This window comes from Theobroma cacao, chromosome 7 (genome assembly GCF_053813885.1).
Source record: "Theobroma cacao isolate CCN51 chromosome 7, ASM5381388v1, whole genome shotgun sequence".
Taxonomy (NCBI): domain Eukaryota; kingdom Viridiplantae; phylum Streptophyta; class Magnoliopsida; order Malvales; family Malvaceae; genus Theobroma; species Theobroma cacao.
In genome coordinates, this window is record NC_142645.1 from 11,842,474 (window position 1) to 11,857,754 (window position 15,281).

The following is a 15,281-nucleotide window of genomic DNA, read 5'->3' on the forward strand; positions in this document are numbered from 1 at the left end:
ATAATAATCAATCAACCCATTTACGATTAGCAAGCAAAAGAGTCAAGGCAGATGATTAGCATCATCCAGGAAGATACACACACTTGTTTTTGTTTTTGTTGTTTTTCTTTTTACCTGTTGCCTGTGCAACAAAAGGAGTACATCCTACTACTGTACATGGAAAGATATAAAGAAGAGTCTTGAGCTGTTAGATTGCAGTCCTCCCAACTGTTCCAATATTCCACCCTCTCTCCTTTTCTTTGTGGTTTTGTTTGTGCTGAATTTCCTTGGTTCCTGCTCCTCTTCTACCATTGCCTAGCAGTACTCTACTGGCCATCCTCCCTCGACTTCCGATTGAAACTCTAACCCTGTCCATCCCCACGTTAACACCTCTTCTCAGATGTTGCTGCATTGGGGACTTTAGCTGAACTTTCTTCTGAAGGCTTCGTCTCAAAATGCTGCTCAGCTTCTTACTCGCGCTTTTCATTCCTTTGGGACTGTTGCATACCGTTTGTTCAGGAATAAACTCATCTTCCTCTTCCTTTATATCTGGTTGGGGTGGCAATGGTAGAAATGGTGGTGCCAGCTGCGCTAAGCTAGGTGCACTTGGCAGTGGTATTAAAGAGTTGCGCCTTGGAGCTGAGGATACTGACATTCGTCTTGCGGTTGGGCAGATTGAGGCTCTTCCTGTCTTCTTTGGTAGTAGTCGCAGTTGTTCAGCCGCCTCAGGATTGTTTTCTTTTTCTGCTGCATCAATGTGCTGGATGCAGCCATCTGTTAAAGAAAGAGGTAAAGGCCTGAAGCTATTTTCCATAAGCGGACGAGTGAGATTTACTTGCTCTTTCATCAATGCTCCATTTGAAACTTCATTCAAATTCTTGTTAGCTCCCAAGAGTCGAAGTGCCAGTGGTGGCCTCATTGCTGAATTACTGAGCTCCTCATTCTGCTGTTTAATTTGTTGCTGTTGCTGCTGCTGCTCAGCTATCTTTGTATCGACATGCTGACGTGCTAGCTTCCTCTCAATGAGTAGCTGCGACTCCAGTTCTTTCACCTGGAGAAATGAAACCTGTTAGGACTATAATGTCAAGTAAAAGGGAATTTGGAATTACAAATCAATTGCAGACTTGCAGCTCCACGAGCAAAAAGATATTGAATAATTTCAAGATTGTTTGATAAGTTTACACTATGCAATACCTTGTCTTGCAGGTTCTTGTTTTTTAGGTCTTTATCCTTCATCTTCAAGTCTAAACAATGAATTGTTTCCTCCATCTTCCTGATTTGCAAATCTTTGATCTTCATTTCTTGCTTTGATTTCTCAACCTTTTAGGTCCAGAAGAGAATTGTCATTGGTAACATCAAAATGATAAATTAGGCTTAAGAAATGTTGCCAATAAGTTGCTGGTTGTACCATCTGTTTGCATCTCAGAAGTTCTGAGCAGTCCATTTGCTTCTTTGCCGGACCCAACTCTATCCCTCTCACTCTACTTGCAAAGTTCAGAGAGCATAGAGTCTCACCAAGGTCATTCTCCTGAGGACTGATTTGTACAAACATGAGTGTCTTTGAATCTCCTCCTAACAAACATAAACCTAATTATCAGGCTTTTTACTTCTATCTCTGTGGAAATCCAATGAAAGAAATAGCAGAAGTTTAACCATGAAAGTAAAAAATAAAGGAAATTTAAACTTGACTTGTTTTTATCATTTATGTCAGAGTAATTTCCTTGTTAGGGGGTATAAAGATAAAAATGTACCGAGAGAGTCTTGAAGCAAGTGTGTCAGCTTTGAATTCCTGCATGATTAAAGTACAGTTAAGTTTAAAACCTATGAAACACTACTGATTTCTACGCTCTTAATTATTTAGAAGTACTCATCTCTGTATTTTTATGACCTGAAAGGAATGTGAGGGCTTTTTGTAGCAAGAGCAGATATGACATCACCGAGTGCAGACAAAGATCTGTTAATATTTTGAGTTTCCTTAAGTCTTTCTCCATGCACTTCTGTTTTTGCTACTCGTTCACTTCCAGCTAGGTCCACCAACCATAGCTTGCTTTTTGTGCATTCCCCATTCAACAAATTCTCTCCCTTAACCATCACACAATGTATGCTGCATCAAGAGTGACCCATAAGCTGGCATTTAGCTGTGTTTAAACACACTTTGTGCAACGAGTACTGAATTTAAAATCAACTTTGACAGACAGACCAGTGGGATCTACTGCTATGCTCGTTGGCATTGGTTGAGCCAACAGCCCTTGCATTACTGCCAGTCTGTAGGACTTCCCAGACCTCATTCATGTTGTTTACATGTGCTTCAACGAGCCCTGGGACATGATGCATTCCTTCACCCACTTGCCTTATTTCAAGCCTACAAGTAGCCACATTGATATGAAAAGTGTTAGCTATTTGAAATTTCATAAGAATAGATAATCGTTTATCAATGCTGAAGTCTCAGTCAACAAAAGTTGCAAAGTTTAGATCACCAATATTACAGACTGAATTTTGCTAGGGACAAGCACAAAATTTTATAGTTTATGATTGAGTGTTCATGGAAAATTCCTCCTCTAACACCTGAAATAAATCCAAAAAGAAAACTCTGTTCCAGAAACATTTTCGCATGAGGATAATAAAAAGTACTGATACTATTTGACACAGTTAATCGCTCATCAGGATGAAATAAGCAACAAAATGATGTATGAAACTCATGTAGCAAAAGTTGGCATAACCATTCTGGAAAAGTAAAAAATGTCGAAGAAAAAGGCTAAAACAAAATTACTCCACCTTTTTGGCCCCGTGCCTTGCTGAGAGCCTGAAACCAGTAAATCTCTTATCTGTTCATTGTATACTTCTAAGACACTGACTGATATCTCATATCGATATAACTTCTGCTGCTCATTAATTATGCGAAACAATTCCTCAAGAGTCCTAAAATTTACTCCACGGGCTTCTTTTGTACCCTCCATTGTAAAAGTTTTTCCTGTCCCCGTCTGTCCATAAGCAAAAATGCAGACATTGTAGCCATCTAGAACTGAGGTAGCAAATGGAGCTGTGTCTTGGAAAACATCAGCTAAACAAAACAAGCAACAGAAGCAAATTATTAAAAATATTCACTGAAAGGAGCATTAGAAATATTTTGCAGTGAGCCCAAAACAGCTACAAGAAATGGCATTACCTTGGTCTGCTTGAGGGCCAAAAACAGCATCAAACTTAAAGGTTTTCCTAGGAGCACCATTTGATAGTACAGTGAGTTCACCATCTTTTGCGGATTCAAAATCAACAGCCATTGAAGCTCCTGCTGCTATTTCTTCAGAATTTAGAGGCCTACACCGGCAAAAGACTCTTATGTTTCCTGCAACAAATGAAAATTTTGAGTCTCAAAATTTTGAACCTATTTTAGATTTTAATATGGAATATTGAATGTGGCTAACCTTTCAATTCTAGAACCTTGTTGTAGAGTTCTTTCCTTTCTTTGGCCCCTCTGAGAAATTTAATCTTGAGATCTTCATGCAAATCTGCCTGCTGGTTTACTTTTGGAAATATGGCAATGGGATTATAAAAGAGACTAAAGAAAATGGATTCGTGAGGTGATTAAAAACTATAAATTATGATTAACTGTGTAGGCTAGATGCTAACTTACTTCTGGACAGAATTGAAGAGCCAATTTCATTGATATCCTTGAAGCAATTATTATACATGGATACCTCCTCTGATAGCTTGATGTGTTCCATTTTCATTATCTGCAAATTGGAACCTCTTAAAATTTTGAAATTAAAGTTCTAGCTTTGTATTAATTATAGATGCATCATTCTGTTGCAATTTTATACCTTCAATTTTCTGGTCATGTCCCTCAATGATGAGAACCATCTGCTCTTTTCTTTCACTTGTCCCTCAATTGCAAAGGCTATAAATGGATATAACAGCATTTGTTCCATATGCAAGCAAGTGTTAGGCAGTTACAGGTTAACAAAAGGGAAAAAGACAAAAAGAAGTTCATACCTAATGAGCCAACATGCATTGATTTGCGCATAAGCTCATTTTGAAGCTCCTGTAAAGATTTGCACGCTTCTTGACACTCTTTACTCTTAAGTTGGTTCTCCCTCTTAAGCCCTTCAAAGGCTCTCCTCATTTCTGCTAATTCCTTACTTTGGCGCTCATTATCTCTTTGCAGCTGTTCGTATTTTACTTCCACCCCACAATCACTCATATCCTGCAAGCAATCAATTTTAAATGATCTCAAATTTTGTTTACTTCCTATTTTCAGCTCTCCTTTCAAACCTTGAAAAAGTTATAGAGAGTTCCATTACTCTTAGTGACTCATGATCTCTCAATTCAGCAATTCCCATGACTTCCTGTGATTCAGCTTCTTTAAAACCTGTTGCACAAATTTTTTCAGTAAAAGTTTGAGTTCTTGACTTCAAGCCGAGGGCTACTGTTTTTTCTGAAAAACAATAAATAAATGGTTTGCAGGGAACTATTTTCTATCAAGAATGTTGCAAACACTTCTGGCTTTTAATATGAGGTTTGTCCCGTAGAACCTTAAATAAGTATGCCTACATTTTTAGTTTTAGACAATATGAATAAGCAGAGAGATCAAAGATAAGTATCCAAGCTACAAACTTACTTGCACGAGAATCTTTCCTTACAGTAATACCACATACAGTTGGACTCCTCATTAATCCTTCAAATCTAATGAGTAAGCCCCCACCGCTATCAACAAAAGTTTTAATGTTAGATATAACCAGAGGCTTGTTTGCACCTACCTGGCCATATATGTCTAGGCCGGACACAACCTACAATCCGTTCAATCAAACTTGATCAGAAAACAATACTAATCATTTAGTGTAATGTAGATCAGAAGCATAAAATCCGGTTTTCTTACCTTCTCTTGTTGTATAAATACATCAAATACTCTAATTCCAGGTGGACCGGTGGTGAAAACTATTTCAGCAAAATGCAGATCAATGTTGTAAAAACCAGGCTCCAATGATGAAAACTTGTATGAGAAGTCACCATATCGTGCTGTGTTGTACAATGAATTTCCCACTCCATCTCCAACCATAGTATCAGTCCTTATAACATCACCACCCACATAACAATCGTCATCCGAATAAATGACACCATCTAATTCCACTGCTCCATTTATGCACCCTGCATTGATGCTTATAACAGGAAGGTGTTCATGCTCCTTGTGTAGATAGTCTGCACTTTCTGGTAATGGAAGCAGCTCAAAGGAAGAGTCCGGGGACATTTCTTTTTCGAAGGTTTGGCACACGGTGGAGAACTTTACAGTGGGAGTTTTGTGCTTTGCTTTAGCATCAGATCCATCAATGCCATTCTCTAAAGAAAGCTCAATTGAACACCTATTTTTCTCCAAGAATTCAGGGGAATCTCCATAGTTTTTTACTGGAATATCAGGAGATCCAGTGCATATAACAAGGTCTGGCGATGTTAGAGAAAATCCCAACAAGGACCGGCCTGAAACCAAACATAAGTCCATTTACATCCTTAGAACACTTGGATGCAAAGAAGAAGAAAATCATCTCTAAGCAAAGAGTGTTTACCATCAATTTCTCCAATTGGCGTACTAATTTCATTTAAGCTTTGATTTTTCCAAGGATCATCGACATCTACATCAGCAAACACAAACCGAGTTTAATTTGGATCAAGACGAGGACGGGAAATTCTAACCCATTTTCTTTTTAATTGGGAGATACATGCACCTAATATCGAATTAAAAAAACCGAAATACATCAAAAAGAAAAGAAATTACCAGAATTTGGTTGAGGGGAAGAATCTGAATCCAGCACAGACGGATTAATTGAGCGCCGTGACATGGCTGCATCAGTATCTGCCAAGGTGAAGAATAAGACAAGAATGAAATAAAATGAAGAGGGGAAAGAACTGATGGGTTGGATTTAGTGAAATCTTACAGTTGTAGCTGTGTTGTTGGGAAGAAACGTCAGTGAGGAGAAGTGGGTCAGTCCACAGCGGAACGTTGATATGTTCCATGGCCAAAGAAAAGAGAGGAACTCTGTGATTTGAAATGACAAGTAAACAAAGAGTTTTGAGAATAAAGAGAAAAAGGGAAATGCTTTTTGAATTGAATCAATTAGGAAAAGAGAAAAGAGAAATGAAAGCTTTATTGGATTCGGGCGTTGATTTCTGGATTAAGGTAAGAGAAAGAGAGAAGGAGTTTGAAGTTTGCGTTACCGTTGGATGTTTTCAAATTCGAATTTGGGCAGCGGACTTTGGCCTCATGCCTTTCTCACGTGCCCTAGCCTCCTTTCTTCTTTCTCATCAATTTTTGTATCTGCAACCAGTAACCCACAACGCCCTCCCTCCATTCTTAATATATTATTTCTTTCTTATAATATATTATCATTAATTAAAATATATTTCTCTTACTATTATTTTATTATCTAAATAATTTATAATTATTTTCATTGACTTCTTAGAATTTCTATTATCAAATATGTTATAATATTTTATAATATAGTCAATGTCAACTTTGCATCTTTAATATTTTATAACTTTACATCTTTAAACTGTCTTTAGTAAAGCTAAGTAAGATTTTCTTATGAAATAATTACAATTATAAGTAAAAATTTTAATCTCAATTAAAATTATTTTCATATGTATCACATATTACATTCATATAATAAATTAATAAATAAATCAGCATAGAATAAGATTTGAACTTGAGACGTAAAGATTTTAAGACTTTCTTTTTTTGTTAAGATAAAACCTCATTTATTAAAAGCAAATAATATTAATCAATAGAAAATGGATAAACAAACACACTTACGTTGGCTTAATTCACGTTAATTTCATTTAAATTCAATAAATGTAAGTTTTAATGAGTTTTCAATACTTGACCCTAAAATTAGAAAATATTATTTTACTGACTTGGCTTAGTCCACACTTAACTTTATTTCTTAGAAACCTTTAATATAATATTTTTTGAAATAATTTATTAAGATTTTTAATATAAAGTACAAGATCCTTAGGTTTAAAATAAATTTAATTTATTGAGAAGTGATTTATATTGCAGCTAACTAATCTAAAGACTGAAAGAATAAGATTACAGCCACCCTAAACATCTGTTGTTTTTGACCAAACGAAAAGAAAAACTAATCTAAACACCATGCTTTGTAAAAAAAAAAAAAGAAAAAAGAAAAGAAAAGAAAAGCACACATATTGTGGGGTTATCAATAATTCCAGCAGCTTTTGTGATTTCTTCATCTTCTTCTTCATTAATTTCAACAAAACCTGTATTTTGATGGTATTCATCAATTACCCACAAAGGTTGCAAAATAATTGCAATGAAAAGGATAATACAAATCATAGTAAAAAATATGGGACTAAGTATTATAATAATTAACATGGACTAAGTATTTAATTAATGAACATGCAAAGACCAGATTAATTAGTAAAAACTTTGAAACTGTCGTATATATTTGTCTTTAAATAATATATATAGGCCAAAGTTAACACATATATTGTTACTAACCTTTGTTTTTCCTTAACCAAAAGAAACTAGCAACAGCTAAATAAAAAGCGCATTTGATGAACAACAATTAACATACCTGCAGTCTCATTGATGATTACTAACTCCTTGTCCGACTAGTGTAAGCATTCCTGTTTGACTTTTTTGGCCTTCGATGATGTTTGGCTTCAACCAAGCTCACAATCCATTCGGGTTTACCGGTCCGAAAAACAGCATACCCCATAGCCACTCCAAACATAAATCCGGACATGTATCCAATTAGCACAACTTTCCACCCAAATCTAATTTCAGATTTTGAGCCATCTTCTTCTTGTAAATTTGAAGGTGGTGGCTGTTGTGCTTCATTACTGCTGCAATCTCTAGAGAGTGGAAAACCGCATAATCCAGTATTCCCTTCATAGGAACTGTTCTCAAATGTGTTGAATTGTTTGCCTTCAGGTATGTGCCCAACAAGTTCATTCGTGGAAAGGTTTAGGGAAGAAAGCATTGTCAGATTCAGCAATTCCTCAGCAATTCGTGGAAAAGTCCTTGTGCGGTAGGGAGGAATCTAGTATCCTCTGAGTTATTGAGATTCTTGGGAAAAACTCAATGGTAACTAGCTGGCTAATGAAGTCCGTTGCAAATGTGCTTTCATCTACTATTCTGAAATAAGTCTTTTGGTTTTTCCACAGTGATGAGGGTAAGACAATTGGGTTAGCAATCGCCTGTGCTACGCTTGTGTCGAAGAAAGTTGTAACTTGAATTGGAGGCGATTCATCATCGATGTATATTCGAATAGGGGCTACTGGAGAGATCAGCTGTTGTGCTGTGAGATATTCCTGGATCGTCATGCAATCCATGGATGTATCTATTGAGTCATCATCATAATAGCTTGAATCGATTGATTCATCTGAGTTTGAGCCTAAATCTTGAGTTTTGATAACAAGCAAAGTTTATGGACTCTGTTCATCATTGAAGGAGAAGACTAATTCTAGATTATCGTCATCAGATAAATTGTATAATGTCACATATAAGGGAATTTGGAATTACAAATCAATTGCAGACTTGCAGCTCCACGAGCAAAAAGATATTGAATATTTTCAAGATTGTTTGATAAGTTTACACTGCAAACCTTGTCTTGCAGGTTCTTGTTTTTTAGGTCTTTATCCTTCATCTTCGAGTCTAAACCATGAATTGTTTCCTCCATCTTCCTGATTTGCAAATCGTTGACCTTCATTTCTTGCTTTGATTTCTCAACCTTTTAGGTTCAGAAAAGAATTGTCATTGGTAACGTCAAAATGATAAATTACGCTTAAGAAATGTTGCCAATAAGTTGCCGGTTGTACCATCTGTTTGCATCTTAGAAGTTCTGAGTAGTCCATTGCTTCTTCGCCGGACCCAAGTCTATCCCTCTCACTCTACTTCCAAAGTTCAGAGAGCATAGGGCCTCACCAAGGTCATTCTCGTGAGGACTGATTTGTACAAACATGAGTGTCTCTGAATCTCCTCCTAACAGACATAAACCTAATTATCAGGCTTTTTACTTCTATCTCTGTAGAAATTCTATGAAAGAAATAACAGACGTTTGGCCATGAAAGTAAAAAATAAAGGAAATTTTAAACTTGACTTGTTTTTATCATATATGTCAGAGTAATTTCCTTGTAGGGGGTATAAAGATAAAAATGTACCTAGAGAGTCTTGAAGCAAGTGTAAGCTTCGAATTCCTGCATGATTAAAGTACAGTTAAGTTTTAAACCTATGAAACACTACTGATTTCTATGTTCTTAGTAATTTAGAAGTACTCATCTCCGTATTTTTATAACCTGAAAGGAATATGAGGGCTTTTAGTAGCAAGAGCAGACATGACATCAAGTGCAGTCAAGGATCTGTTAATATTTTGAGTTTCCTGGAGTCTTTCTCCATGCACTTCAGTTTTTGCTACTCGTTCACTTCCAGCTAGGTCCACCAACCATAGCTTGCTCTTTGTGCATTCCCCATTCAACAAATTCTCTCCCTGAACCATCACACGATGTATGCTGCATAAAGACTGACCCATAAGCTGGCATTTAGCTGTGTTTAAACACATTTTGTGCGACAAGTACTGAATTTAAAATCAACTGTGACAGACAGATCAGTGGGATCTATTGCTATGCTAATTGGCATTGGTTGAGCCAACAGCCCTTGCATTACTGCCAGTCTGTAGGACTTCCCAGACCTCGTTCATGTTGTTTACATGCGCTTCAACGAGCCCTGGGACATCATGCATTCCTTCACCCACTTGCCTTATTTCAAGCCTACAAGTAGCCACACCAATGTGAAAAGAGTTAGCTATTTGAAATTTCATAAGAATGAATAATCATTTATCAATGCTGAAGTCTCAGTCAGCAAAAGTTGCAAAGTTTAGATCACCAATATTACACAATGAATTTTGCTAGGGACAAGCACAAAATTTTATTAGTTTATGATTGAGTGTTCAAGGAAAATTCTTTCTCTAACACCTGAAATAAAACCAAAAAGAAAATTCTGTTCTAAAAACATTTTAGCATGAGGATAATAAAAAGTATTGATACGATTTGACACAGTTAATTCCTCATCAGGATGAAATAGCAACAAAACAATGTATGAAACTCATCTAACAAAAGTTGGCATAACCAATCCGGAAAAGTAAAAAAATGTCAAAGAAAAAAGGCTAAAACAAAATTACCCAACCTTTTGGGCACTGTGCCTTGCTGAGAGCCTGAAACCAGTTAATCTTTTATTTGTTCATTGTGTACTTCTAAGACACCGACTGATATATCATATCGATATAACTTCTGCCGCACATTAATTATGCGAAACAATTCCTCAAGAGTCCTAAAATTTACTCCACGGGCTTCTTTTGTACCCTCCATTGTAAAAGTTTTTCCTGTCCCTGTCTGTCCATAAGCAAAATGCAGACATTGTAGCCATCTAGAACTGAGGTAGCAAATGGGGCTATGTCTTGGAAAGCATCAGCTAAACAAAACAAGCAACAGAAGTAAATTATTAAAAATATTGACTGAAACGAGTATTAGAAATATTTTGCAGTGAGCCTAAACCGGCTATTAGAAATGGCCTTACCTTGGTCTGCTTGAGGGCCAAAAACAGCATCAAACTTAAAGGTTTCCCTGGGAGCACCATTTGATAGTACAGTGCGTTCAACATCTTTCGCAATTACTATAAAGTATGATTAACTGTGCAGGCTAAGTGCTAACTTGCTTCTGGACAGAATTGAAGAGCCAATTTCATTGATATCCTTGAAGCAATTATTAGACATGGATACCTCCTCTGATAGCTTGATGTGTTCCATTTTCATTATCTGCAAGTTGGAACTTCTTAAAATTTTGAAATTAAAGTTCTGGCTTTGTAGATGCATCATTCAGTTCCAATTTTATACCCTCAATGATGAGAGCCATCTGCGCTTTCACTTGTCCCTCAATTGCAAAGGCTATAAATGGATATAACAGCATTTGTTCCCTATGCAAGCAAGTGTTAGGCAGTTACAGGTTAACAAAAGGGAAAAAGAAAAAAAAAGGGTTCATACCTAATGAGCCAACATGCATTGATTTGCGCATAAGCTCATTTTGAAGCTCCTGTAAAGATTTGCACGCTTCTTGACACTCTTTGCTCTTAAGTTAGTTCTCCCTCTTAAGCCCTTCAAAGGCTCTCCTCATTTCTGCTAATTCCTTACTTTGGCGCTCATAATCTCTTTGATCACTCATACTCTTTGCTCATAATTCCTCATTTCTGTTAATTTCTGCTAATTCCTTACTTTCACCTCACAATCACTCATATCCTGCAAGCAATCAATTTTAAATGATCTCAAATTTTCTTTACTTCCTATTTTCAGCTCTCCTTTCAAACCTTGAAAAAGTTATAGAGAGTTCCATTACTCTTAGTGACTCATGATCTCTCAATTCAGCTATTCCCATGACTTCCTGTGATTCAGCTTCTTTAAAACCTGTTGTCCAAATTTGTTCAGTAAAAGTTTGAGTTTTTGACTTCAAGCCGAGGGCAACTATTTTTTCTGAAAAACAATAAATAAATGGTTTGCAGGGAACTATTTTCTATCAAGAATGTTGCAAACACTTCTGGCTTTTAATATGAGGTTTGTCCCGTAGAACCTTAAATAAGTATGCCTACATTTTAAGTTTTAGACAATATCAATAAGCAGAGAGAACAAAGACAAGTATCCAAGCTACAAACTTACTTGCAGGAGAATCTTTCCTTACAGTAATACCACATACAATTGGACTCCTCATTAATCCTTCAAATCTAATGAGTAAGCCCCCACCGCTATCAAAAAAAGTGTTAATGTTAGATATAACCAGAGGCTTGTTTGCACCGACCAGGCCATATATGTCTAGGCCGGACACAACCTACAATACGTTCAATCAAACTTGATCAAAAAACAATATTAATCATTTAGTGTAATGTAGATCAGAAGCATAAAATCTGGTTTTCTCACCTTCTCTTGTTGTATAAATACATCAAATACTCTAATTCCAGGTGGACCGCTAGTGAAAACTATTTCTGCAAAATGCAGATCAATGTTGTAAAAACCAGGCTCCAATGATGAAAACTCGTATGAGAAGTCACCAAATTGTGCTGTGTTGTACAATGAATTTCCCACTCCATCTCCAACCATGGTATCAGTCCTTATAACATCACCACCCACATAACAATCATCTTCCGAATAAACGACACCATCTAATTCCACTGCTCCATTTATGCACCCTGCATTGATGCTTATAACAAGAAGGTGTTCATGCTCCTTGTGTAGATAGTCTGCACTTTATGGTAATGGCCAAACAAAAGAGAGGAACTCTGTGATTTGAAATGACAAGTAATCAAAGCTAAGACAATTATAAGTAAAAATTTTAATCTCAATTAAAATTATTTTCATATGTATCACATATTACATTCATATAATAAATTAATAAATAAATCAGCATACAATAAGACTTGAACTTGGAACGTAAAGATTTCAAGACTTTCTTTTTTTATTAAGATAAAACCTCATTTATTAAAAGCAAAAAATATTAATCAATAGAAAATGGATAAACAAACACACTTACGTTGGCTTAATTCACGTTAATTTCATTTAAATTCAATAAATGTAAGTTTTAATGAGTTTTCAATACTTGACCCTAAAATTAGAAAATATTATTTTACTGACTTGGCTTAGTCCACACTTAACTTTATTTCTTAGAAACCTTTAATATAATATTTTTTGAAATAATTTATTAAGATTTTTAATATAAAGTACAAGATCCTTAGGTTTAAAATAAATTTAATTTATTGAGAAGTGATTTATATTGCAGCTAACTAATCTAAAGACTGAAAGAAGAAGATTACAGCCACCCTAAACATCTGTTGTTTTTGACCAAACGAAAAGAAAAACATCTTTTATTCTTGAAAAAAAAAGAAAAAAGAAAAGAAAAGCACACATATCATAATTCCAGCAGCTTTTGTGATTTCTTCATCTTCTTCTTCATTAATTTCAACAAAACCTGTATTTTGATCGTATTCATCAATTCCCCACAAAGGTTGCAAAATAATTGCAATGAAAAGGATAATACAAATCATAGTAAAAAATATAGGACTAAGTATTATAATAATTAACATGGACTAAGTATTTAATTAATGAACATGCAAAGACCAGATTAATTAGTAAAAACTTTGAAGCTGTCGTATATATTTGTCTTTAAATAATATATATAGGCCAAAGTTAACACATATATTGTTACTAACCTTTGTTTTTCCTTAACCAAAAGAAACTAGCAACAGCTAAATAAAAAGCGCATTTGATGAACAACAATTAACATACCTGCAGTCTCATTGATGATTACTAACTCCTTGTCCGACTAGTGCAAGCATTCCTGTTTGACTTTTTTGGCCTTCGATGATGTTTGGCTTCAACCAAGCTCACAATCCATTTGGGTTTACCGGTCCGAAAAACAGCATATCCCATACCCACTCCAAACATAAATCCGGACATGTATCCAATTAGCACAACTTTCCACCCAAATCTAATTTCAGATTTTGAGCCATCTTCTTCTTGTAAATTTGAAGGTGGTGGCTGTTGTGCTTCATTACTGCTGCAATCTCTAGAGAGTGGAAAACCGCATAATCCATCATTCCCTTCATAGGAACTGTTCTCAAACGTGTTGAATTGTTTGCCTTCAGGTATGTGCCCAACAAGTTCATTCTTGGAAAGGTTTAGGGAAGAAAGCATTGTCAGATTCAGCAATTGCTCAGGAATCTTTCCATCCAGCTTGTTTGAGGATAAGTCTAACCATTCAAGATTGATCAAATTTCCAAATGATGGTGGAATATGACCAATAAGGTGATTATGAGAAACGTTAAGCCCAATGACTGAATGAAGCTTTCCAATAACTCTTGGAATCTCTCCTTCAAACTTGTTATTTGATAGATCAATGATTGTTAATGTGGCAAAAATTTTCATTAATTCAACCTCTTGCCCTTTTTCTATCAAATGAACAGAATAAGTGTAGAATTGATACGTTCTGTTATCAGAACCCCCAATATACGGCATGACATCTCTATTTTCTTCCACATTCATCATAGCATTGAAATTTTCTATATACCTAGTTGGCAACTGTCCAGTAAAACTGTTGTTGGAGAGGTCTAAAATTTGGAGCTTACGAAAATAATGCGTATGCCTTTTGCCATTTACGGAACCATGCATTTGATTTGATTTCATTACAAGAACTTTTAGCTCTTGGAGAGTTCCTAGCCAATGAGGGAATGTAGCATTGATCTTATTGTTGCCAAGATCTAGTACTTGTAGACTTCTACAATTAAGGATGGATCGTGTCAAAGGCCCTTCCAATTGATTAGCATTCAAATTAAGATTCTCCAATTGACATCCCTTTGCAAATGTTGCAGGAATGGTTCCATGAAGTTTGTTCGTCCCTAGATTCAACATACGAAGGCTTTTGCTTAATTTTCCAAAACATTGCGGAATAATCCCACTCAAATGGTTGTGAGATATGTCTAAAATTTCAAGATAACTCACATTGCATATGAGATCAGACATCTCTCCATTCAAATTGTTATTTGAGATCAAAAAAATAGATGTTGTCAAAGGTGGAATTAGAGGATCTCCTTGAATCAAATTCGAACTGAGATCAAGAATTTCAATATTCTTCCATGGAAGTTGCTCTAATTCTGTCATAAAGTTGTGAGATAGATTTAAGTAAAACAAAGAGTCTTTCCCAACATCCCACATCCATTTGGGAATCTTGCCGTAGATTCTATTATTGGAAAGGTCTAACGTTTCCAAAACTTTTGAGCCTATTAAAAATTGGGGGAATTGATTGACATTGCAAGATGACAAATACAAAGATTGAAGATTAGGCAATGTATAATCAGCACTGGTATGATTAGAGTTGAAGTATATATTGTTATGCGAAAGATCAAGGTATTGGAGATTTTGGAGTTTCGAAAACAGGACAGATTCTACAATTCCACTAAGATTATTTGATGATAAATCAAGCAAAGTAAGGTTCACAAGTTGAGATATTGAAGATGGATCCAGACCTTGAAGTTTATTATTATGTAAAAATATCTCTTCTAGTGATATGCGTTGAAATTGCTTGATATAACCACTGAGCTGGTTATGTTGGAGATATATGGACTTTAATGAGGAAGTGGTATACAACCATGAAGGAAATGTACCGTTGAGAAAATTAAAAGATAAGTCTAGATGGATTAGATTAGGAAAAGCAGTTACCTCATTTGGAATGGAACCTTCTAGTTGATTCTTAGAGATGTCCAA

The 15,281-nt window shown here is 35.7% G+C and overlaps 2 protein-coding genes, 1 long non-coding RNA gene and 1 pseudogene across 7 annotated transcripts; all 4 read right to left on the minus strand.

Moving 5' to 3' along the window:
* Nucleotide 1: 1 nt before the first annotated feature.
* On the minus strand, nucleotides 2-6,061 carry LOC18594634 (Di-glucose binding protein with Kinesin motor domain-containing protein). Of its 3 annotated transcripts, none has more exons than XM_088808427.1 (18): nucleotides 5,904-6,061; nucleotides 5,744-5,821; nucleotides 5,535-5,600; nucleotides 4,853-5,448; nucleotides 4,595-4,763; nucleotides 4,278-4,345; nucleotides 3,970-4,180; nucleotides 3,798-3,874; nucleotides 3,611-3,710; nucleotides 3,402-3,500; nucleotides 3,146-3,229; nucleotides 2,755-3,040; nucleotides 2,180-2,341; nucleotides 1,868-2,083; nucleotides 1,731-1,768; nucleotides 1,388-1,551; nucleotides 1,174-1,299; nucleotides 2-1,045 (listed from the first exon to the last, which is right to left on the minus strand). In XM_088808427.1, the coding sequence occupies exons 1-18, from the start codon at nucleotides 5,980-5,982 to the stop codon at nucleotides 188-190; spliced, it is 3,477 nt and encodes a 1,158-aa protein (XP_088664553.1). In that variant the 5' UTR covers nucleotides 5,983-6,061; the 3' UTR covers nucleotides 2-187. The 3 variants fall into 3 exon arrangements, with proteins under 3 accessions (XP_088664553.1, XP_088664552.1, XP_017980130.2); XM_088808426.1 differs by having other exon boundaries at nucleotides 3,146-3,322; XM_018124641.2 differs by having other exon boundaries at nucleotides 2-1,030; nucleotides 3,146-3,322; nucleotides 5,904-6,060.
* Nucleotides 6,062-6,694: 633 nt separating this feature from the next.
* On the minus strand, nucleotides 6,695-7,974 carry LOC148761670 (uncharacterized). Its single transcript, XR_016027567.1, has 2 exons — nucleotides 7,560-7,974; nucleotides 6,695-7,242 (listed from the first exon to the last, which is right to left on the minus strand). It is a non-coding gene; the product is annotated as an uncharacterized LOC148761670 (long non-coding RNA).
* A 2,238-nt stretch (nucleotides 7,975-10,212) lies between these two features.
* LOC148761671 (kinesin-like protein KIN-14E) lies at nucleotides 10,213-12,259 on the minus strand. Its single transcript, XM_088808432.1, has 4 exons — nucleotides 11,946-12,259; nucleotides 11,688-11,856; nucleotides 10,875-10,925; nucleotides 10,213-10,453 (listed from the first exon to the last, which is right to left on the minus strand). Exons 1-4 carry the CDS (start codon nucleotides 12,123-12,125, stop codon nucleotides 10,320-10,322), a joined length of 534 nt encoding a protein of 177 aa, XP_088664558.1. The 5' UTR covers nucleotides 12,126-12,259; the 3' UTR covers nucleotides 10,213-10,319.
* On the minus strand, nucleotides 11,321-14,856 carry LOC108663905 (receptor-like protein 9DC3 pseudogene; annotated as a pseudogene). Of its 2 annotated transcripts, XR_016027529.1 has the most exons (3): nucleotides 13,308-14,856; nucleotides 12,928-12,990; nucleotides 11,321-11,504 (listed from the first exon to the last, which is right to left on the minus strand). The product of XR_016027529.1 is annotated as a receptor-like protein 9DC3 pseudogene, transcript variant X2 (transcript). The 2 variants fall into 2 exon arrangements; XR_016027528.1 differs by lacking the exon at nucleotides 11,321-11,504 and having other exon boundaries at nucleotides 12,759-12,990.
* Between the last annotated feature and the right edge of the window lie 425 nt (nucleotides 14,857-15,281).

What these genes read in the sequence shown, in the direction of transcription:
- LOC18594634 (XM_088808426.1), bottom strand. Translation starts at nt 5,982, where the DNA reads ATGGAACATATCAACGTTCCGCTGTGGACTGACCCACTTCTCCTCACT. An exon ending in CAAGGTTCTAGAATTGAAAG is followed by an intron (nt 3,323 to 3,401) that starts GTTAGCCACATT and finishes CATTTGTTGCAG; the next exon opens with GAAACATAAGAGTCTTTTGC. An exon ending in CATAGCAGTAGATCCCACTG is followed by an intron (nt 2,084 to 2,179) that starts GTCTGTCTGTCA and finishes CTCTTGATGCAG; the next exon opens with CATACATTGTGTGATGGTTA.
- LOC148761671 (XM_088808432.1), bottom strand. Translation starts at nt 12,125, where the DNA reads ATGGTTGGAGATGGAGTGGGAAATTCATTGTACAACACAGCACAATTT. An exon ending in AAGGAAAGATTCTCCTGCAA is followed by an intron (nt 10,926 to 11,687) that starts GTAAGTTTGTAG and finishes ATCCATTTATAG; the next exon opens with CCTTTGCAATTGAGGGACAA. An exon ending in GATGGCTCTCATCATTGAGG is followed by an intron (nt 10,454 to 10,874) that starts GTATAAAATTGG and finishes TGTTTTGTTTAG; the next exon opens with CTGATGCTTTCCAAGACATA.